The following is a 23,403-nucleotide window of genomic DNA, read 5'->3' as shown; positions in this document are numbered from 1 at the left end:
GGCGCAAGACACACGACCACACAGGATCATTGACACGTTTTATTGGACGTTGTCATCTGGACCTCACTAAAGGTTGGCGTCAAGGCGACAGGTCATGTGACCCCCTCATTATACCCTTCCCCACAGTGACGGCTGCAGATGGCGATGCACCGACTCCTGGCAGAGCACAGCAGGCGGGGAGGACGCCGCCATTGTGTATGGGGGGAGGGGAGGACAGCGCGGTACAGACAGGTGACGCCCAGCCGGACGGTGCGGATCCAGACACCCAAATTCCCTTTTAACCCTTACAGCAAAAATAATTAAAATGAAGAAACGTGCAGCGAGATGAGCGCGATGGAGAGCCAGGCCCTGCGGAGAGAGCCATAAAGAGGCCGGCCTCTGATCTAACACAACCCCATGAGAACCCGGCCACCGACCCGGCCCTGCAAGAGAGCCCGGCCGCCGCCGAGAGCCATAAAGAGCCCGGCCGCCGCCGAGAGCCATAAAGAGCCCGGCCGCAGACCTAATGCAACCCCAAGAGAACCCGGCCACCGACCCGGCCCCGCAAGAGAGCCCGACCCTGCGGAGAGAGCCATAAAGAGCCCGACCCTGCGGAGAGAGCCATAAAGAGCCCGGCCGCCGACGAGAGCCATAAAGAGCCCGGCCGCCGACGAGAGCCATAAAGAGCCCGGCCGCCGACGAGAGCCATAAAGAGCCCGGCCGCCGACGAGAGCCATAAAGAGCCCGGCCGCCGACGAGAGCCATAAAGAGCCCGGCCGCCGACGAGAGCCATAAAGAGCCCGGCCGCCGACGAGAGCCATAAAGAGCCCGGCCGCCGACGAGAGCCATAAAGAGCCCGGCCGCAGAGCTAACGCAACCCCACGAGAGCCCGGCTGTCAACCCTGGGAGAGCACGGCCACCAACCTGACCCCACGAGAGCCAGGGAGTCCAACCTCCCATGTAATAGCAGCCGGGCCCGGTCTTATTTCGATTTGGCAACACAAAAAATATAAAATCAACTGAAAACCAAATGTGCAAAACAGCGAGAGCGTCTGCACAAAGAGCGTCACCGGCGAGAGCACCCACAGAGTGTATGGTCTGTGCAGACACGAGACACATGATTCAGGACACACATTCACCAACATTGGGACAGAGCAAAAGTTGCGCCAAGCTGTGCATCAAACACAGCGCCGACCCCTCGTATATTGGAGGCAATGTAAACAACCGCCAACAGCGGCACCAGAGCGCTCAGCCCGGGATCATACAGATCGTTACTAGGCATGAGCGAGTATGCTCGGGCGAGTATCTTCAGCGTACTCGGTGATATATTTGAATCACTCCGGATTTGTGACTGTTTGACAGCTTTATTACATGTGAGGAATGCTTGTTTCTTAGATATTCCTCACATGTAATAAAACTATCAAACAGTCGCAAATCCGGAGTGATTCAAATATATCACAGAGTACGCTGAAGATACTCGCCCGAGCATACTCGCCGAAAGGGTTAACAAAACATACTCGCTCATCACTAATCGTTCCCATTGTACAGACCCCAGATTGCACAGACCCCGGATTATACAGATCTCAGGATTCTATAAATTATCAGAATTTCAGGATTGTACAAATTATTGGGATTAAATAGCCCCTGATTGTACAAATCATCAGGATTGTACAATCTGATTGGTAAGACAGAATTCACACAGGATCAGGTTTGTCGTTCTTGGATTCGGGAATCAACGGAAATAAAAAAAAAAACAAGAAAAGAAGCAAAATAAAAAAATAAAACCATTCACTAAAATGCAGCGGTGAGACTCCGCCCACCCACAGACCGAGGGGCGGGGCTGTTATGTCACACATCATGTCTCACCCTCCACTCACCCCCAGAGCTGCACTCACAATTCTGATTAGTGTTTGATTGGAAACAGTCATTGAGCCGACATCAAACTCGCAGAGATAACACCGACCCCGGGGTAGGGAGCGCGCAGACACCGAACCAGCAGCGCACCTGTTTTGGAGGTGAGCGGTAAGACTTAAAGCAACAGCTGCGCTGGATACGCGCAGGCCACAATGTGACAACTGCTCTGGAGGTGAGTGGAGTGCAGTAGGCAACGTGACAGCTGCTCTGGAGGTGAGCGGAGCGCGTCACGCAATGTGACAGCCGCTCTGCTCCGCTAGGTTAATGCCTAGGAACCACAGTGACCGTCACTCAGACCGTGCAGCAGGTGACAGCTTCGGATCAGGCGCCGCACTCACCGACGCCAGTCTTCGCTGCAGTTCCCGTGCTGAGCAGTAGATGGCAGGACAGTGGCTGGTTTCTTATGGCACAGTCATTATAACGGACAGTACAACATACGGCGCAGAGCCGCCGCAGGGGCCAGGACCACCCGTCTATCCTGCTCAGGCCACAACGGCCCGTATACACAGTGCGGTATACGGCAGCGTGTATATAAATATGGGTATATACACATGTACAGACAGCTATATACACAGACACCTGCAATAAGTTAAAAATTGCACCCCCGATGGTTGTATTGTTGGTGGCAGCTGATGGTGATTTTGGCCCAAGAGCAGAGCTGCCCCCTGATGATGCATCCACCGGGTGGTCGAGGGGCAGGCACAGGTCAGCGGACCCCTGGACACCGGGGGATAGTTACAGCATGAGTTTTCCCATATTCGGTCATCGCAGCGTCCGGCGACCGACCCCACAGCGGAGGCCGCTCACTCCTCGGCGTCCAGCAGCTGACCCCACAGTTGAGGCCGCTCACCCCTCGGTGTCCAGCAGCTGACCCCACAGCGGAGGCCGCTCACTCCTCGGTGTCCAGCAGCTGACCCCACATTTGAGGCCGCTCACCCCTCGGCGTCCAGCAGCTGACCCCACATTTGAGGCGGCTGACCCCATAGCGGAGGCCGCTCACTCTTCAGCGTCCAGCGGCTGACCCCATAGCGGAGGCCGCTCACTCTTCAGCGTCCGGCGGCTGACCCCACAGCAGAGCCCGCTCACTCCTCGGCGTCCGGCGGCAGGTAGGGCGAGGTGACGGCGTGCTCCTGGGTGATGGCCGCCAGCTCCTTCATGAACTCTGTGAAGATGACGGCGCAGTAGACAGCATTCTTCACCCGGAGAGCCTCGTTTTGTTTCTCTGCTGACGTCTTAAAGATGGACGTCCCCGAGAGGGCGTGGAGGACCTGACCATCCCGGACATGCTGGAACGCCATCTGGGCCGCCTGCCGCGCCCGCGTGGGGCTGTTCGTGTGCCGCAGAATCAGCTCTCCGATGGACGGCTTCCGGCTCTTCACTGCAGGAGACAAAAGAAGTCAGGAGCACGGAGGGACTAAGCTCACAACCAGAGCTGCAAGCACAAAGTCTAAGCTCCATCGTGTCTTATACTCCAGTCACCTCCAGAGCTGCAGTCACTATTCTGCTATTACATCGTGTCTTATCCTCCAGTCACCTCCAGAGCTGCAGTCACTATTCTGCTGTTACATCGTGTCTCATCCTCCAGTCACCTCCAGAGCTGCAGTCACTATTCTGCTGTTACATCGTGTCTTATCCTCCAGTCATCTCCAGAGCTGCAGTCACAATTCTGCTATTACAGTGGGTACGGAAAGTATTCAGACCCCTTTACATTTTTCCCTCTTTGTTTCATTGCAGCCATTTGGTAAATTCTAAAATGTTCATTTTTTTCTCATTAGAGTCCACTCTGCACCCCATCTTCACTGAAAAAAAGAAATGTAGAAATTTTTGCAAATTTATTAAAAAAGAAAAAGTGAAATATCACATGATCATAAGTATTCAGACCCTTTGCTCATATTTAAGTCACATGCTGTCCATTTCCTTGTGATCCTCCTTGAGATGGTTCTACTTCTTCATTGGAGTCCAGCTGTGTTTAATTAAACTGATAGGACTTGATTTGGAAAGGCACGTACCTGTCTATATAAGACCTCACAGCTCACAGTGCATGTCAGACCAAATGAGAATCATCAGCTCAAAGGAACTGCCCAAGGAGCTCAGAGACAGAATTGTGGCAAGGCACAGATCTGGCCAAGGTTACAAAAGAATTTCTGCATTACTCAAGGTACCTAAGAGCACAGTGACCTCCATAATCCTTGAATGGAAGAAGTTTGGGACCACCAGAAGTCTTCCTAGACCTGGCCGTCCAGCCAAACTGAGCAATCGTGGGAGAAGAGCCTTGGTGAGAAAGGTAAAGAAGAACCCCAAGATCACTGTGACAGAGCTCCAGAGATGCAGGAGGGAGATGGGAGAAAGCTCCACAAAGTCAACTATCACTGCAGCCCTCCACCAGTCGGGCCTTTATGGCAGAGTGGCCTGATGGAAGCCTCTCCTCAGTGCAAGATATATGAAAGCCCGCATAGAGTTTGCTCAAAAACACATGAATGACTCCCGGACTATGAGAAATAAGATTCTCAGGTCTGATGAGATGAAGACAGAACTTATTGATGATAATTCCAAGCGGTATGTGTGGAGAAAACCAGGCACTGCTCATCACCTGCCCAATACAATCCCAACAGTGAAACATGGTGGTGGCAGCATCATGCTATGGAGGTATTTTTAAGCTACAGGGAGAGGACGACTGGTTGCAATTGAAGAAAACATGAATGCGGCCAAGTACAGAGATATCCTGGATGAAAACCTCTTCCAGAGTGCTGTGGACCTCAGACTTGACTGAAGGTTCACCTTCCAACAAGACAATGACCCTAAGCACACAGCTAAAATAATAAAGGAGTGGCTTCAGAACAACTCTGTGACCATTCTTGACTGGCCTAGCCAGAGCGCTGACCAAAACCCAATTGAGCATCTCTGGAGAGACCTGAAAATGGCCGTCCACCAACGTTCACCATCCAACCTGACGGAACTGGTGAGGATCTGCAAGGAAGAATGGCAGAAGACCCCCAAATCCAGGGGTGAAAAACTTGTTGCATCATTCCCAAGAAGACTCATGGCTGTACTAGCTCAAAAGGGGGCTTCTACTCAATACTGACCAAAGGGTCTGAAGACTTATGACCATGGGATATGTCAGATTTTCTTTTTTAATAAATTTGCAAAAATTTCTACATTTCTGTTTTTTTTCAGTCAAGATGGGGTGCAGAGTGTACTCTAATGAGAAAAAAATGAACTTTTTAGAATTTACCAAATGGCTGCAATGAAACAGAGTGAAAAATGTAAAGGGGTCTGAATACTTTCCGTACTCACTGTACATTGTGCATTATCCTCCAGTCACCTCCAGAGCTGTAATCACTATTCTGGTGTTACATCGTGTCTAATCCTCCAGGGCTCTGGTCACTATTCTGCTGTTTTGCAGCACGAGTACTTGCATCGGATCAGACGTAAAGGTCAGGAACCTCACCCAGTGTGTCGGAGCGGCGCAGGGCGGGCACAGATCCCTGCCCCTCGCCCCAGTCCAGCTTCCCCCGGGCGATCAGGAACCTTTTGGCTTTAAGGAGGAGGATGGGGAAGTCGTCCTGCGCGACTGCGAAGGCTTCTATCTTATTCTTCACGGAGCCCAGAACCTGTGAGAGATGAAACCATGAGGGCCGGACCCCAGAGACGCTGGCGGACCCCAGAGACGCTGGCGGACCCCAGAGACGCTGGCGGACCCCAGAGACGCTGGCGGACCCCAGAGACGCTGGCGGACCCCAGAGACGCTGGCGGACCCCAGAGACGCTGGCGGACCCCAGAGACGCTGGCGGACCCCAGAGACGCTGGCGGACCCCAGAGACGCTGGCGGACCCAGCGCTGCCCATCAGCCTCACCTGCACCAAGGACTTGACGCTGGGCTGGAACACCATGTTGGTGTTGAGCAGGAAGGAGCGGAGCAGCGGCTGCGGGTGACATGCCAGCTGTGCCACCAGGCCGGTCAGCAGGAAGTTGACGTACAGCGAGTTGGTTAGCATGTTCTCCAACTTGGCAAAGAGGATGGCGATGAAAGGACCTGCGGCAAAAGACGATCACAGGATTACACCCGGCACTCGGAGAGCAACCAAGACTGGCACACGGGTCACAACAATGGAGGATAGGGACATCGTGCGGTAGAGGGGGGCAGACGGCAGGCCGGCCTCGTATAGGGTGGGGGGCAGACACAGGCCGGCCTCGTATAGGGTGGGGGGCAGACGGCAGGCACAGGCCGGCCTCGTATAGGGTGGGGGGCAGACGGCAGGCACAGGCTGGCCTCGTATAGGGTGGGGGGCAGACGGCAGGCACAGGCCGGCCTCGTATAGGGTGGGGGGCAGACGGCAGGCACAGGCCGGCCTCGTATAGGGTGGGGGGCAGACGGCAGGCACAGGCCGGCCTCATATAGGGTGGGGGGCAGACGGCAGGCACAGGCCGGCCTCGTATAGGGTGGGGGGCAGACGGCAGGCACAGGCCGGCCTCGTATAGGGTGGGGGGCAGACGGCAGGCACAGGCCGGCCTTGTATAGGGTGGGGGGCGGGGGGTGTAGCGCCGGCGTCCCTGCCCTCTGCTAGGCAGGGACGCTGTTCCCCTCACCTCTCTGCTTCGTGCCCGGCGTCCTCCTCCCGCTCTGCTGGCAGCGCGCGCTCCTTCCCGGCCACTGTGCTTAGGGGGCGCGCGCGCTCTCCCTCCCTCTTAAAGGGGCCGCGCGCGCCGTCCTAAGGAGTCCCCGGCCAATGGCCGGAGGACTTCACCATATATAAGGCACCTCCTCCAAAATGGAGGTGCCCGAGCAATGTTGTTGCACTGTTCACTACTCTGCTTCAGCCCTCAGGTCCCGTTGCCAGTTACCTGCCAGATTCCTGCCTGATATTCTGCTACCTGCCTGCTAGCCTGAGGTCCGACGGTCTGCCTTCCAACTCTTGTCAGTCTGTCTATGGACCAGCTTGCCCGCTCACCTGGGAGCGCTCATCTGCTGCCTGTCTGCTAGCCTACCTGGAGGCTCTGCCGTCACGTGCTGTGACCACCCGCCTGTCCAGAGACTTCTGCCCGCTCACCTGCTACCTGTCTGTTGGTCTTCCTGGAGGCTCCGCCGTCACGTGCTGTGACCACCCGTTTATCCAGAGACTCTCGCCTGCTCACCTGGGAGCTCACGTCTATCTTCAGCCGCCACAGGTCGTACCAACCCTTTACCCAGAGACTGCCCCGGTCACTTGCCGTGACCTCCTGCCCGTTCTTCCAGAGACTGTCCCGGTCACCTGCTGTGACTGCCTGCCTGGTCGCCACCCGCTCCCTTACAAGGACCGCCCCCTTGTATAGTAGCTCAGAGGTTCCGCCTCCCAGACCCGTTACAGGGGGCAGGCACAGGCCGGCCTCGTATAGGGTGGGGGGCAGGCCGGCCTCGTATAGGGTGGGGGGCGGGCACAGGCCGGCCTTGTATAGGGTGGGGGGCGGGGGGCAGGCACAGGCCGGCCTCGCATAGGGTGGGGGGCAGGCACAGGCCGGCCTCGTATAGGGTGGGGGGCAGGCACAGGCCGGCCTCGTATAGGGTGGGGGGCAGGCACAGGCCGGCCTCATATAGGGTGGGGGGTGGGGGGCAGGCACAGGCCGGCCTCATATAGGGTGGGGGGCGGGCACAGGCCGGCCTCATATAGGGTGGGGGGCAGGCACAGGCCGGCCTCATATAGGGTGGGGGGCAGGCACAGGCCGGCCTCATGTAGGGTGGGGGGCAGGCACAGGCCGGCCTCATATAGGGTGGGGGACAGGCACAGGCCGGCCTCATATAGGGTGGGGGACAGGCACAGGCCGGCCTCATATAGGGTGGGGGACAGGCACAGGCCGGCCTCATATAGGGTGGGGGACAGGCACAGGCCGGCCTCATATAGGGTGTTGGGCAGACGGCAGGCCGGCCTCATATAGGGTGGGGGGCAGGCACAGGCCGGCCTCATATAGGGTGGGGGGCAGACACAGGCCGGCCTCATATAGGGCGGGGGGCAGACACAGGCCGGCCTCATATAGGGCGGGGGGCAGACACAGGCCGGCCTCATATAGGGCGGGGGGCAGACGGTAGGCACAGGCCGGCCTCATATAGGGTGGGGGGCAGACGGCAGGCACAGGCCGGCCTCATATAGGGTGGGGGGCAGACGGCAGGCACAGGCCAGCCTCATATAGGGTGGGGGGCAGACGGCAGGCCGGCCTCATATAGGGTGGGGGACAGGCACAGGCCGGCCTCATATAGGGTGGGGGGCAGACGGCAGGCCGGCCTCATATAGGGTGGGGGGCAGACGGCAGGCCGGCCTCATATAGGGTGGGGGGCAGACGGCAGGCCGGCCTCATATAGGGTGGGGGGCAGACGGCAGGCCGGCCTCATATAGGGTGGGGGGCAGACGGCAGGCCGGCCTCATATAGGGCGGGAGGCAGGGCACAGGCCGGCCTCATATAGGGCGGCGGGCAGACACAGGCCGGCCTCATATAGGGTGGGGGGCAGACGGCAGGCCGGCCTCATATAGGGTGGGGGGCAGACACAGGCCGGCCTCATATAGGGCGGGGGGCAGGGCACAGGCCGGCCTCATATAGGGCGGGGGGCAGACGGCAAGCACAGGCCGGCCTCATATAGGGTGGGGGGCAGACGGCAGGCACAGGCCGGCCTCATATACGGCGGGGGGGCAGACACAGGCCGGCCTCATATAGGGCGGGGGGCCGGGCACATGCCAGCCTCATATAGGGTGGGGGGCAGGCACAGACCGGCATGGGACGGGTTATGAAGTGGTGGCCATCACGGATCTACCCACCGGTGTACGGTTGGCCTCCGTTCTGTGCCCGCAGGGGGCTGCTCAAGAGGAGGGTCAGCGAGTCGGCGCGGTTCTTGGAGTTGTCCGTTTCCCGGTGGTCCTCGCCTTCCAGCTCGTCCTCCGGGGGGATGGTCCTGTGCCCGTCCGCTGGCTCCTCCTGCACGGCCACCACTCGCATGCTGTCCTCCATCTTCTTCAGCTCCTCCCCCAGCACCTCGATGCTCACATGGGCCCCGTTGGTCTCGGCCGGGGCCCGGTCCAGCAGCTCGTCGATCAGACTGTCCACAGAGTCGGTTGTGTCCCACTGAGTGGCCGCCCAGCGCTGGGTCTCCCCTCGATCTGGCACGTTCTCCGCGGTGCTCTGCTCCGCACCCTCGGCTCTGCCCATCGCTCCATCTTCCCTCTTCACCTTTTTAATCTCAAAACTTTCAGTTCGCCCCAGATGCCCAGCCCCCCTCTGCGAGCCCCCCAGTTGCCCCTGCTCCTCTGACACCGCCCCGTTCATAAGGGCAGGTACCGGTGCCCCATGGCGAGATGATTGGGAGTGCCCGTCGTGATGGGCTGCAGCGCGGTGCCCGCCCTCCTCGAGGCTGCGCTTCTTAGTCCGCGGGGTAATGATGTGCCGCCGCGCCTCCCGCTCCCTGTCCTGGCTCCTGGAGGATGAGGGAGGGGGAGAGAAATAATCGGGGGACACTGAGACTTCCTCAGGCGTGGGGGGCGACACACTGCGGGGGCTGGGCTCCTCACCATCATAGGGGGCGGACCAGACACGACAGGCGCGGGTGCAGCGGTCAATGCCGGCCCGCGCCTCCTGCAAATATTCCAGGTAATTCCCGTCCAGCTCGGACACTTCGTCCCATGAGAAGGAGCCATGGCGGGGACTGCCGGGGTCCGGAGGGGAGAAGACTGGGGAGCGGTGCGAGGGGCTCTCCGGAGTAGACTGACGCATAAAGAAGCCCATCCTGGAGGGGGTGGAGGGGCGCGGCACGGTGTGGACGGAGGACAAGTCAATGCTCGGGCTGCCCTGAGCTGCAAACACAAAACGGGAGAAGAAAAGTCATAGTGCAGACCTACCGCAAAACCATCACAAGGGGAGGTGCTCTAGCGGGTGTACTCTCAGACACAGGGGGGCGGTGCTCTAGCGGGTGTACTCTCAGACACAGGGGGGCGGTGCTCTAGCGGGTGTACTCTCAGACACAGGGGGAGGTGCTCTAGCGGGTGTACTCTCAGACACAGGGGGAGGTGCTCTAGCGGGTGTACTCTCAGACACAGGGGGAGGTGCTCTAGCGGGTGTACTCATACACAGGGGGGCGGTGCTCTAGCGGGTGTACTCTCATACACAGGGGGGCGGTGCTCTAGCGGGTGTACTCTCATACACAGGGGGGCGGTGCTCTAGCGGGTGTACTCTCAGACACAGGGGGGCGGTGCTCTAGCGGGTGTACTCTCATACACAGGGGGGCGGTGCTCTAGCGGGTGTACTCAGACACAAGGGGAGGTGCTCTAGCGGGTGTACTCTCAGACACAGGGGGAGGTGCTCTAGCGGGTGTACTCTCAGACACAGGGGGAGGTGCTCTAGCGGGTGTACTCTCAGACACAGGGGGAGGTGCTCTAGCGGGTGTACTCAGACACAGGGGGAGGTGCTCTAGCGGGTGTACTCTCAGACACAGGGGGAGGTGCTCTAGCGGGTGTACTCTCAGACACAGGGGGAGGTGCTCTAGCGGGTGTACTCTCAGACACAGGGGGAGGTGCTCTAGCGGGTGTACTCTCAGACACAGGGGGAGGTGCTCTAGCGGGTGTACTCTCAGACACAGGGGGAGGTGCTCTAGCGGGTGTACTCAGACACAGGGGGGAGGTGCTCTAGCGGGTGTACTCTCATACACAGGGGGGCGGTGCTCTAGCGGGTGTACTCTCATACACAGGGGGAGGTGCTCTAGCGGGTGTACTCTCAGACACAGGGGGGCGGTGCTCTAGCGGGTGTACTCTCATACACAGGGGGGCGGTGCTCTAGCGGGTGTACTCAGACACAGGGGGAGGTGCTCTAGCGGGTGTACTCTCAGACACAGGGGGGCGGTGCTCTAGCGGGTGTACTCTCAGACACAGGGGGAGGTGCTCTAGCGGGTGTACTCTCAGACACATGGGGAGGTGCTCTAGCGGGTGTACTCTCAGACACATGGGGAGGTGCTCTAGCGGGTGTACTCTCAGACACATGGGGAGGTGCTCTAGCGGGTGTACTCTCAGACACATGGGGAGGTGCTCTAGCGGGTGTACTCTCAGACACATGGGGAGGTGCTCTAGCGGGTGTACTCTCAGACACAAGGGGAGGTGCTCTAGCGGGTGTACTCTCATACACAGGGGGGCGGTGCTCTAGCGGGTGTACTCTCAGACACAGGGGGAGGTGCTCTAGCGGGTGTACTCACACAGGGGGGCGGTGCTCTAGCGGGTGTACTCATACACAGGGGGGCGGTGCTCTAGCGGGTGTACTCTCATACACAGGGGGGCGGTGCTCTAGCGGGTGTACTCTCATACACAGGGGGACGGTGCTCTAGCGGGTGTACTCTCAGACACAAGGGGAGGTGCTCTAGCGGGTGTACTCTCAGACACAGGGGGAGGTGCTCTAGCGGGTGTACTCTCAGACACAGGGGGAGGTGCTCTAGCGGGTGTACTCTCAGACACAGGGGGAGGTGCTCTAGCGGGTGTACTCTCAGACACAGGGGGAGGTGCTCTAGCGGGTGTACTCTCAGACACAGGGGGAGGTGCTCTAGCGGGTGTACTCTCAGACACAGGGGGAGGTGCTCTAGCGGGTGTACTCTCAGACACAGGGGGAGGTGCTCTAGCGGGTGTACTCTCAGACACAGGGGGAGGTGCTCTAGCGGGTGTACTCAGACACAGGGGGGCGGTGCTCTAGCGGGTGTACTCTCATACACGGGAGGGAGGTGCTCTAGCGGGTGTACTCTCAGACACAGGGGGAGGTGCTCTAGCGGGTGTACTCTCAGACACAGGGGGGCGGTGCTCTAGCGGGTGTACTCTCATACACAGGGGGGCGGTGCTCTAGCGGGTGTACTCAGACACAGGGGGAGGTGCTCTAGCGGGTGTACTCAGACACAGGGGGAGGTGCTCTAGCGGGTGTACTCAGACACGGGAGGGAGGTGCTCTAGCGGGTGTACTCATACACGGGAGGGAGGTGCTCTAGCGGGTGTACTCAGACACGGGAGGGAGGTGCTCTAGCGGGTGTACTCATACACGGGAGGGAGGTGCTCTAGCGGGTGTACTGTCACACGGGGGGGGAGGTATTGTAGCAGGTGTAAACTCGTACACAGAGAGCGGTAATATAGCAGGTGTACTCGGGGGGGGGGGTGGTATTGTGGCAGGTGTTCTCTCGTACACAGAGGGGCAATATTGTAGCAGGTGTACTGGGGGGGTGGTATTGTGGCAGGTGTTCTCTCGTACACAGAGGGGCGGTATTGTAGCAGGTGTACTCGGGGGGGGGTAGTATTGTAGCAGGTGTTCTCTCGTACACAGAGGGGCGGTATTGTAGCAGGTGTACTCGGGGGGGGGGGGTAGTATTGTAGCAGGTGTTCTCTCGTACACAGGGGGCAGTAGTACAGCAGGTGTTCTCGGGGGGGTGGTATGTGTACCCTCATACACATTGTTGCAGGTGTTCTCTCGTACACAGAGGGGCGGGTGGTATTGTAGCAGGTGTTTTCTCGTACACAGGGGGCGGTAAGTGTACTTTCATACACAGAAGGGCGGTTTTGTTGCAGGAGTTCTCTCGTACACAGAGGGGCGGTATTATTTCAGGTGTACTGGGGGGGGGGGTGGTATTGTGTCAGGTGAACTCAGGGGGTGGTATTGTGGCAGGTGTACTCTCATACACAGGGGGGGCGGTATTGTGGCAGGCTCCTCAATTTCCCTGACTTCCAACTCCACAGCCCCGGTCACTACTGAGCGTGTACATAAAGTGCAGCACTGATTCATCTCAACTAAAGGCCAAGATGTTCAAACTGTGCGTTTTTGGTGCGGTTTTTATCTGCAGCAAAACCTGCAGAAAGAAGCAGTGTGGAATGTTTTGGTGGGGCGCTTTCAGGATCCCAAAGTTAATCTTTGCTTCCACCACAGAAGAATGAACACAGGTCACCAATGCAAGATGTATGTGACACCATATTAACCAGAATTACAAATTTAACAGCGGGGGGAGGGGAATTGGTCGGGAATAGTTTACTTAAGACATTAGCAGAGCATTGAGTTTGTAGGACATGGTTTACTTTCACACTTTGGTCGGCCCTGGAGTTGCTCAGTTCCATCTCACACCTTGGTCCACCAAGGTTTACTTTTTGCCTCTATAATTTAATTAAACTGTAGCAATCCACACGGCCATCTCAGGTAAGACAAGATGGTAAACTTGGGAAAATCACAAAAAATGGGATTCACATACTGCTGCACTTGGCTTTTTTCACAAAAAAAGCAGCAAAACCTGAGACCTGAGTTTTTTCAGGGTTTTTTTCAGCGCCCATCACTGTCAATGGGTGAAAAACGCTGAAAGAAGCGACATGCTCTACTGTGTAAAGAAACACGCAAAGCACAAGACACCAAGCGGTGGGCGTGAGATAACTGAAAGCTCATGGGCTTCGCTGGTACTCTAAAACGCAGCTGAAAATATGCATAAAAAAAGCATCAAAACACGCTGAAGAAACGCAAAGTGTGAACACTGTCTGCTCTGTTCCTGATCTAAGGTTTTTATAGAACATTTCATAACTTTCACAAAGTATAGTTATATTCTTGTACATAGGGGGCAGTATTATAGTAGTTATATTCTTGTACATAGGGGCAGTATTATAGTAGTTATATTCTTGTACATAGGGGGCAGTATTATAGTAGTTATATTCTTGTACATAGGGGCAGTATTATAGTAGTTATATTCTTGTACATAGGAGCAGTATTATAGTAGTTATATTCTTGTACTTAGGGGCAGTATTATAGTAGTTATATTCTTGTACATAGGGGGCAGTATTATAGTAGTTATATTCTTGTACGTAGGGGGCAGTATTATAGTAGTTATATTCCTGTACATAGGGGGCAGTATTATAGTAGTTATATTCTTGTACATAGGGGGCAGTATTATAGTAGTTATATTCTTGTACGTAGGGGGCAGTATTATAGTAGTTATATTCTTGTACATAGGGGCAGTATTATAGTAGTTATATTCTTGTACATAGGAGCAGTATTATAGTAGTTATATTCTTGTACATAGGGGCAGTATTATAGTAGTTATATTCTTGTATATAGGGAGCAGTATTATAGTAGTTATATTCTTGTACATAGGGGGCAGTATTATAGTAGTTATATTCTTGTACATAGGGGGCAGTATTATAGTAGTTATATTCTTGTACATAGGGGCACTATTATAGTAGTTATATTCTTGTACATAGGGGGCAGTAATATAGTAGTTATATTCTTGTACATAGGGGCAGTATTATAGTAGTTATATTCTTGTACATAGGGGGCAGTATTATAGTAGTTATATTCTTGTACATAGGAGCAGTATTATAGTAGTTATATTCTTGTACTTAGGGGCAGTATTATAGTAGTTATATTCTTGTACATAGGGGGCAGTATTATAGTAGTTATATTCTTGTACATAGGAGCAGTATTATAGTAGTTATATTCTTGTACATAGGGGGCAGTATTATAGTAGTTATATTCTTGTACATAGGGGGCAGTATTATAGTAGTTATATTCTTGTACATAGGGGGCAGTATTATAGTAGTTATATTCTTGTACATAGGAGCAGTATTATAGTAGTTATATTCTTGTACTTAGGGGCAGTATTATAGTAGTTATATTCTTGTACTTAGGGGCAGTATTATAGTAGTTATATTCTTGTACATAGGGGGCAGTATTATAGTAGTTATATTCTTGTACATAGGGGGCAGTATTATAGTAGTTATATTCTTGTACGTAGGGGGCAGTATTATAGTAGTTATATTCTTGTACATAGGGGGCAGTATTATAGTAGTTATATTCTTGTACGTAGGGGGCAGTATTATAGTAGTTATATTCTTGTACATAGGGGCAGTATTATAGTAGTTATATTCTTGTACATAGGAGCAGTATTATAGTAGTTATATTCTTGTACATAGGGGCAGTATTATAGTAGTTATATTCTTGTACATAGGGGCAGTATTATAGTAGTTATATTCTTGTACATAGGGGGCAGTATTATAGTAGTTATATTCTTGTACATAGGGGCAGTATTATAGTAGTTATATTCTTGTACATAGGGGGCAGTATTATAGTAGTTATATTCTTGTACATAGGGGGCAGTATTATAGTAGTTATATTCTTGTACATAGGGGGCAGTATTATAGTAGTTATATTCTTGTACGTAGGGGGCAGTATTATAGTAGTTATATTCTTGTACATAGGGGGCAGTATTATAGTAGTTATATTCTTGTACGTAGGGGGCAGTATTATAGTAGTTATATTCTTGTACATAGGGGCAGTATTATAGTAGATATATTCTTGTACATAGGGGGCAGTATTATAGTAGTTATATTCTTGTACATAGGAGCAGTATTATAGTAGTTATATTCTTGTACATAGGGGCAGTATTATAGTAGTTATATTCTTGTATATAGGGAGCAGTATTATAGTAGTTATATTCTTGTACATAGGGGGCAGTATTATAGTAGTTATATTCTTGTACATAGGGGGCAGTATTATAGTAGTTATATTCTTGTACATAGGGGCAGTATTATAGTAGTTATATTCTTGTACATAGGGGCAGTATTATAGTAGTTATATTCTTGTATATAGGGAGCAGTATTATAGTAGTTATATTCATGTACATAGGGGGCAGTATTATAGTAGTTATATTCTTGTACATAGGAGCAGTATTATAGTAGTTATATTCTTGTACATAGGAGCAGTATCATAGTAGTTATATTCTTGTACATAGGGGCAGTATTATAGCAGTTATATTCTTGTACATAGGAGCAGTATTATAGTAGTTATATTCTTGTACATAGGGGGCAGTATTATAGTAGTTATATTCTTGTACATAGGGGCAGTATTATAGTAGTTATATTCTTGTACATAGGGGGCAGTATTATAGTAGTTATATTCTTGTACATAGGGGACAGTATTATAGTAGTTATATTCTTGCACATATGAGCAGTATTATAGTAGTTATATTCTTGCACATAGGGGGCAGTATTATAGTAGTTATATTCTTGTACATAGGGGCAGTATTATAGTAGTTATATTCTTGTACATAGGGGGCAGTAATATAGTAGTTATATTCTTGTACATAAGGGGCAGTATTATAGTAGTTATATTCTTGTACATAGGGGGCAGTATTATAGTAGTTATATTCTTGTACATAGGGGGCAGTATTATAGTAGTTATATTCTTGTACATAGGGGGCAGTATTATAGTAGTTATATTCTTGTACATAGGGAGCAGTATTATAGTAGTTATATTCTTGTACATAGGGGGCAGTATTATAGTAGTTATATTCTTGACATAGGAGGCTTATATAGTAGGTTAATTCTTGTACATAGGCAGTATTATAGTAGTTACATCCGCCCTATTCTCACCTTTATGTCCAGGGTGTGCGTGCTGCCGCCCTATTCTCACCTTTAGTCCAGGTGGCGTGCTCTTCTTCTCTCTCCTGGGACAACAAACTGTCTTTTCTGCAACATTTTGGGATGAGGGACAGGAACTTATCGGCCGTCTTTGAGTACAAGTCCAGATCCTTTACTGCTCTTCTCTGGCTCAGCATCACATGATTACAGGGGATGAGATACCTGAGAAGAGACAAATAACTTTCTGCAAAGGTTTCTAAGATGTGAAGTGACAACAGAATAGTGAGTGCAGCTCTGGAGGTGAGTGGAGGATAAGATATGAAATAACAGCAGAATAGTGACTGCAGCTCTGGAGGTGAGTGGAGGATAAGACCTGATATAACAGCAGAATAGTGACTGCAGCTCTGGAGGTGACTGGAGGATAAGACATGATGTGGCAGCAGAATAGTGACTGCAGCTCTGGAGGTGACTGGAGGATAAGACGCGATGTAACAGCAGAATAGTGACTGCAGCTCTGGAGGTGAGTGGAGGATAAGACATGATGTAACAGCAGAATAGTGACTGCAGCTCTGGAGGTGACTGGAGGATAAGACCTGATACAACAGCAGAATAGTGACTGCAGCTCTGGAGGTGACTGGAGGATAAGACATGATGTAACAGCAGAATAGTGACTGCAGCTCTGGAGGTGACTGGAGGATAAGACGCGATGTAACAGCAGAATAGTGACTGCAGCTCTGGAGGTGAGTGGAGGATAAGACGTGATGTAGGAGGGCGAGGTCTGGGGTTACTCGGACATGTTTTTCCCCGGCCCCCCACCTACCTCAGCACCAGCTGCAGCAGGACGTCCTCGCAGTTCAGGTTGAGTAGAGTGCGGAACAATGTCAGGGACACCATGCAGAGCTGCAGGAGTGAGACGGCAGAGGAACAGGAGGGGTTATGTGATTACAGCATATCCCCCCCATCTCCCAGTCCTGGGGGTATCCGTGGCTGAAACCCTGGCATAACTGGATACTTCCTAATTAGTGATGGGCGAACCCAAACAGTAAAGTTTGGGGTCTATACTAAACACCTAGTGTCCACGCATGGACCCTGAACACGGACTTCTCCCTGGTTGTCAAAAATAGAGGGGTCCGACACCGTATTTGTTTTTTTAAATAAATAATTTAAAATATAAACGGCGTGGGGTCACCCCCATTTTTGACAACCAGCCAAGCTAAAGCAGACAGTTGAGCAGACTGAGAAGGGGCCATGGATATTGGACCTCCCCAGCCTAAAAATAGCAGCCTGCAGCTGCACCCATTAGATGCACTAATTGTGGTGGTCCACCCAGCTCGTTCCACTTTCCCTGCTGCGGGGGCTGGTTGTCAAAATTAAAGAGGACCCTATGCCGCTTTTTTCATTTATTTAAAAAATTAACAAATAGGGCGTGGGACCCTGCTCTACTCTTGATAACCAGCCATGATAAAGTTGACAGCTGGGGATGCAGTCCACTGCTTTACCTGCGATGGTTATCAAAAATAGAGGAGACCGCATGTCCTTTTTATTTATTTCTAGCACAAGCGCCGGCTGGTGCATACTCTCATCAGCCTCGCCTGCTCTTGCGGCTATATCAGTGAGACCAGGCGTAAGATGATGAGAGTAGTACTCTCTCATCAGCCAATGCCTGTGATATGCGGTAACTTTTTTACAGCCTCTGATGATACTGCTTCTAATCTTAATTAGCCAGACATTTAGATTTGTTAGGCCAAGAGAAATACACTATTGTGTTTGTGTTGACTTTTGAATGTAATGTGTTTTTCTTTGGCTGGTCAAGAAGGACAGACCAGTATTTGTATAAACCTGAATTTTGACTTCTCTTAGGCTGGAAACAATAGTTTGTTACTAATCAAATTACATATTGTACCAAGCCAGCTAGTTGTTGATTTACAGAGCAGGATGATACCAACTAAGCAAATTGATTAAATGCTCAAACAATGAGACCTGAGCCCTGCACCTTTCCCCCTGATCTGTGAATGATGACCTTAGCCACATATGTAAATATAAGATTTCTATCCTGATGCAAGGAGAATCAAAGACTCAGAGAGCCTCTTCAGACCAGTAGTTTGGTAGCATGGCTCCATCCAGAGAGACACAGATTTGGATTCTACACAATTCCAGTCTAAGGGTACACAGCCCTGACTGGAAGGATACAGATCTGCTCCATTGACCATCAGAGAACCCATGGATAAATTTGGGGAAACCAGGTTGGGATGATGAAGTCACCAGGCCCCATGGATATCTTGTTTGGTTGCCAGGTGGGACCCTTCGGTCACCTGGAACCCATATTGGGACCAGCCGGTCATCTGGCCCCATGGAAACTCTCGGAGAGGCCAGGTTGGGACCCTCGGGTCTCCTGGCCTTGTACCTCGATGGACTGCTAGCTTCCTAAACTTGCTGCTTCCTCCTCTCTGTGGGGGCCCGCCAGAAGCAGGGGGCCACTGGTTGAGGTAGTTGGTCCTGGAAGTCCCAGAGTCGCAGCTGTTCTATCCCAGGCGGGCGGAGAAGGAAGGGTGAGACTGTGTAATGTTCCACCATCTTGGACATTTTCTGGGACTGTTCTATGTGTTTATTGCCTGTTTTGTGTTTCAGTAAAGTATTGCCGCACTGTTTTACCCTCACCGTGTGTTGTCTGGGTAGTATTACGCCCACAGGAGACCCCGGGTCTTCACACCGCCGGTCACAGCTGATGGCTCACACTGTCATCTGTATGTTAGCGTGGGAAGAAACTTACCGCCAATCAGAGCCGGTGTTTCTCGCGCTGTCACACAGATGAGAGCTTGGGAAGCACAGGATATTCCGGCCCCCCATTCATTTGAATGGGGTCCGGGTACTGTTCTGGTACTTCTTTTTTTCAATGTTTGGCCGGACCTGAACATCCACGGGTTCACCCATCACTACTTGTCACAGCTGAGCGTTTGTTACAATAGACTCCGGACCATCCACAGCGCAGATCTGTCTCCTGTGCTACAATGTATCAGTACATACGCCCGCCCACACCCTCAGCTGTGGCCCGCTCACCCGGGAGTTGCTGGCGATGCGGCTGACCAGGGTGTGCAGGATGGTGGCGCTGTCGTGCCGGTGCAGGAGGATGAATCTCAGGAAGGTTTTCAGCAGCGCCGTTTCGCTGATGCTGCGCAGGAAGAGCTCCAGGTAGGCGGTGCTGGCGATCATCTCCTCGATGGAGGTCTGGGGGGTGGGGATGGGCAGGATTTATTGGGGGGCCAGAAGCAGACGACGTTATCCTGTGTTATTCCCAGACCCCCCCACACTCACCTTGTGCAGAGCAGGACCCATCACCGGCACCAGGAAGCCATTGTGTACGTACTCCACCAGCTGGTTCTGAACCAGAGGATGAGCCACCTGCGGGCGGAGGGCGAAGGGGTCAGCGTGGTGGGGGGGGGGGGGGGAAGGGGTCAGCGCGGTGGGGGGGGGGGGAAGGGGTCAGCGCGGTGGGGGGGGGGGGGAAGGGGTCAGCGCGGTGGGGGGGGGGGGGGGGAAGGGGTCAGCGCAGTGGGGGGGGGGGGGGGAAGGGGTCAGCGCGGTGGGGGGGGAAGGGGTCAGCGCGGCGATGGTGGGGGAAGGGGTCAGAACGGCGATGGTGGGGGAAGGGGTCAGAACGGCGATGGTGGGGGAAGGGGTCAGAACGGCGATGGTGGGGGAAGGGGTCAGAACGGCGATGGTGGGGGAAGGGGTCAGAACGGCGATGGTGGGGGAAGGGGGTCAGAACGTCCAGCGGAGGAGGGGGAAGGGGGTCAGAACGTCCAGCGGAGGAGGGGGAAGGGAGTGGCACGGCGCTTGGCTGCAGGGGTCAGCACGTCCAGCACATGGGGGAAGGGGGGGGGTGGCGCAGGAAGGAAAAGCGAGGCCGGCGGAGGGGAAGGCGCGGCCGGCGAAGGGGGCGCAGGAAGGTGCAATGGCCGTACGCACTCACCTGAGTGACGGCGTTACAGAACTCGAGGGAATTCATGAACAGGACGAGGGACGAGACCCCGATCCAGTCCTCCCGCCGCAGGAAGTGCCAGTCGTCCCCGCGCACTTCTATCTTACGCGGCAGAGAGGAGTACAGAGCGCTCAGCCCCGTGGCCAGGATCTGGGAGGGGAGAGAAGATGAAGACATTTGTTACCTGATGCCAGGGGGTCCCAGAGTCCAGACCCCAATTATCTGACGTCTGCATCATATAATAATAGTAGTGGGGGATTCACACTACGGTCACAGCAGCACAGAGAGTTTCAGCTTTGTAGCAGTGGAGCCACACAGTGCAGTGTGACAGTATGCACAGCAGGTGGCGACGGCACAGGAGTTACACAGGTCATACACCAGGGGGCGGCGGTGGCACAAGTGTTACTTGATCTCCACCAACAGGTCACACACCACGGTCCCCTGGTGGAGGATGTGCAAGTAGCGGGCTGGGTCCTGCCCTTGGTGACAGTGGTGCTGCTGCTGGTGTCAGTTTGCACAGTGACTCAGCAGGGGGAGACGCTCAGGCCGGGAGCTTCCAGGCAGGAGCAGCACACACCTGGCCCCGGTCCAGCAGGGGGCGACGCTCAGGCCGGGAGCTTCCAGGCAGGAGCAGCACACACCTGGCCCCGGTCCAGCAGGGGGCGACGCTCAGGCCGGGAGTTTCCAGGCAGGAGCAGCACACACCTGGCCCCGGTCCAGCAGGGGGCGACGCTCAGGCCGGGAGTTTCCAGGCAGGAGCATCACACACCTGGCCCTGGTCCAGCAGCGGCCGCTGACAGGGAGCGGCTGCATTCCTGGCGGAGGGAGCGTCGTCTCTGCTCACACATGTAATTACCAGTGTGTCAGCCCCTGGGGGGGCCGGGTATAGACTGCACATTAACCCCCTCCCTGCTGGAAGCTTCCAGGAATAGCGTCCCCCATGTGACCCCCGCCCAGTACAGGGCGCATGGTCCCAGCAGCCGGGTACGATTACATGTCACAACTGACGCTGGGGTTCCGAGGAGACGGCGTCACACTGAGGTGCCGCAGCAGCCGCCACCACCACCACCACCACCACCAGGTTTCACACTGAGGTGCAGCAGCAGCCGCCACCAACCCCGGGCGTCACACTGAGGTGAAGCAGCAGCCGCCACCAACCCCTGGCGTCACACTGAGGTGCCTCAGCAGCCGCCACCACCACCACCAGGCTTCACACTGAGGTGCAGCAGCCGCCACCACCACCACCACCACCAGGCTTCACAGAGGTGCAGCAGCCGCCACCACCACCACCACCACCAGGCTTCACAGAGGTGCAGCAGCCGCCACCACCACCACCACCACCACCACCACCACCAGGTTTCACACTGAGGTGCAGCAGCAGCCGCCACCAACCCCGGGCGTCACACTGAGGTGAAGCAGCAGCCGCCACCAACCCCTGGCGTCACACTGAGGTGAAGCAGCAGCCGCCACCAACCCCGGGCGTCACACTGAGGTGCCTCAGCAGCCGCCACCACCACCACCAGGCTTCACACTGAGGTGCAGCAGCCGCCACCACCACCACCACCACCAGGCTTCACAGAGGTGCAGCAGCCGCCACCACCAACCCCGGGCGTCACACTGAGGTGCCACAGCAGCCGCCACCACCACCACCACCACCACCACGCTTCACACTGAGGTGCAGCAGCCGCCACCAACCCCGGGAGTCACACTGAGGTGCAGCAGCAGCCGCCACCACCACCACCACCAGGCTTCACACTGAGGTGCAGCAGCAGCTGCCACCAACCCCGGGAGTCACACTGAGGTGCAGCAGCAGCCGCCACCACCACCGGGGGTCACACTGAGGTGCCGCAGCAGCCGTCACCACCACCACCACCAGGCGTCACACTGAGGTGCAGCAGCAGCCGCCACCAACCCCGGGCGTCACACTGAGGTGCAGCAGCAGCCGCCACCACCACCGGGGGTCACACTGAGGTGCCGCAGCAGCCGCCACCACCACCGGGGGTCACACTGAGGTGCCGCAGCAGCCGCCACCAACCCCGGGCGTCACACTGAGGTGCAGCAGCAGCCGCCGCCACCAACCCCGGGCGTCACACTGAGGTGCAGCAGCAGCCGCCACCACCACCGGGCGTCACACTGAGGTGCAGCAGCAGCCGCCACCACCACCGGGCGTCACACTGAGGTGCCACAGCAGCCGCCACCACCACCGGGGGTCACACTGAGGTGCCGCAGCAGCCATCACCACCACCACCACCAGGCTTCACACTGAGGTGCAGCAGCCGCCACCAACCCCGGGAGTCACACTGAGGTGCAGCAGCAGCAGCCGCCACCAACCCCGGGAGTCACACTGAGGTGCAGCAGCAGCCGCCACCACCACCACCACCACCAGGCTTCACACTGAGGTGCAGCAGCAGCCGCCACCAACCCCGGGCGTCACACTGAGGTGCAGCAGCAGCCGCCACCACCACCGGGGGTCACACTGAGGTGCCGCAGCAGCCGTCACCACCACCACCACCAGGCGTCACACTGAGGTGCAGCAGCAGCCGCCACCAACCCCGGGCGTCACACTGAGGTGCAGCAGCAGCCGCCACCACCACCGGGGGTCACACTGAGGTGCAGCAGCAGCCGCCACCAACCCCGGGCGTCACACTGAGGTGCAGCAGCAGCCGTCACCACCACCACCACCAGGCGTCACACTGAGGTGCAGCAGCAGCCGCCACCAACCCCGGGCGTCACACTGAGGTGCAGCAGCAGCCGTCACCACCACCACCACCAGGCGTCACACTGAGGTGCAGCAGCAGCCGCCACCAACCCCGGGCGTCACACTGAGGTGCAGCAGCAGCCGCCACCACCACCGGGCGTCACACTGAGGTGCAGCAGCAGCCGCCACCACCACCGGGCGTCACACTGAGGTGCAGCAGCAGCCGCCACCACCACCGGGCGTCACACTGAGGTGCCACAGCAGCCGCCACCACCACCGGGGGTCACACTGAGGTGCCGCAGCAGCCGCCGCCACCACGAGTCACACTGAGGTGCCGCAGCAGCCGCCACCACCACCACCGGGCGTCACACTGAGGTGCAGAAGCAGCCGCCACCAACCCCGGGCGTCACACTGAGGTGCCGCAGCAGCCGCCACCACCACCGGGGGTCACACTAAGGTGCTGCCACA

General features: G+C 55.1%; 1 protein-coding gene across 4 annotated transcripts in view; it reads right to left on the bottom strand.

Moving 5' to 3' along the window:
- The window catches only part of FHIP1B (FHF complex subunit HOOK interacting protein 1B), a 160,640-nt gene that overhangs the window by 39,392 nt on the left and 97,845 nt on the right, over positions 1 to 23,403 (bottom strand). The window contains exons 5-14 of one of the 4 annotated variants that reach the window (XM_073661086.1): positions 20,229 to 20,387; positions 19,571 to 19,657; positions 19,316 to 19,483; positions 17,079 to 17,158; positions 16,311 to 16,480; positions 8,676 to 9,704; positions 5,748 to 5,926; positions 5,342 to 5,504; positions 2,864 to 3,271; positions 1,374 to 2,756 (exon numbers count right to left, since the gene is read on the bottom strand). In XM_073661086.1, coding sequence (XP_073517187.1) covers positions 2,976 to 3,271; positions 5,342 to 5,504; positions 5,748 to 5,926; positions 8,676 to 9,704; positions 16,311 to 16,480; positions 17,079 to 17,158; positions 19,316 to 19,483; positions 19,571 to 19,657; positions 20,229 to 20,387 — 2,331 coding nt within the window. In that variant the 3' untranslated portion in view covers positions 1,374 to 2,756; positions 2,864 to 2,975. Of the gene's footprint in view, positions 1 to 1,373; positions 2,757 to 2,863; positions 3,272 to 5,341; positions 5,505 to 5,747; positions 5,927 to 8,675; positions 9,705 to 16,310; positions 16,481 to 17,078; positions 17,159 to 19,315; positions 19,484 to 19,570; positions 19,658 to 20,228; positions 20,388 to 23,403 lie in introns of those variants that run through there. The other 3 variants (XM_073661089.1, XM_073661087.1, XM_073661088.1) reach the window with 3 other exon arrangements.

This window comes from Phyllobates terribilis, unplaced genomic scaffold, assembly GCF_046119375.1.
Source record: "Phyllobates terribilis strain yellow unplaced genomic scaffold, ASM4611937v1 Scaffold_2__4_contigs__length_985480577, whole genome shotgun sequence".
NCBI classification, from domain to species: domain Eukaryota; kingdom Metazoa; phylum Chordata; class Amphibia; order Anura; family Dendrobatidae; genus Phyllobates; species Phyllobates terribilis.
Note: the sequence above shows the minus strand (reverse complement) of the source record. Positions and strands in the feature narration are given on the sequence as shown.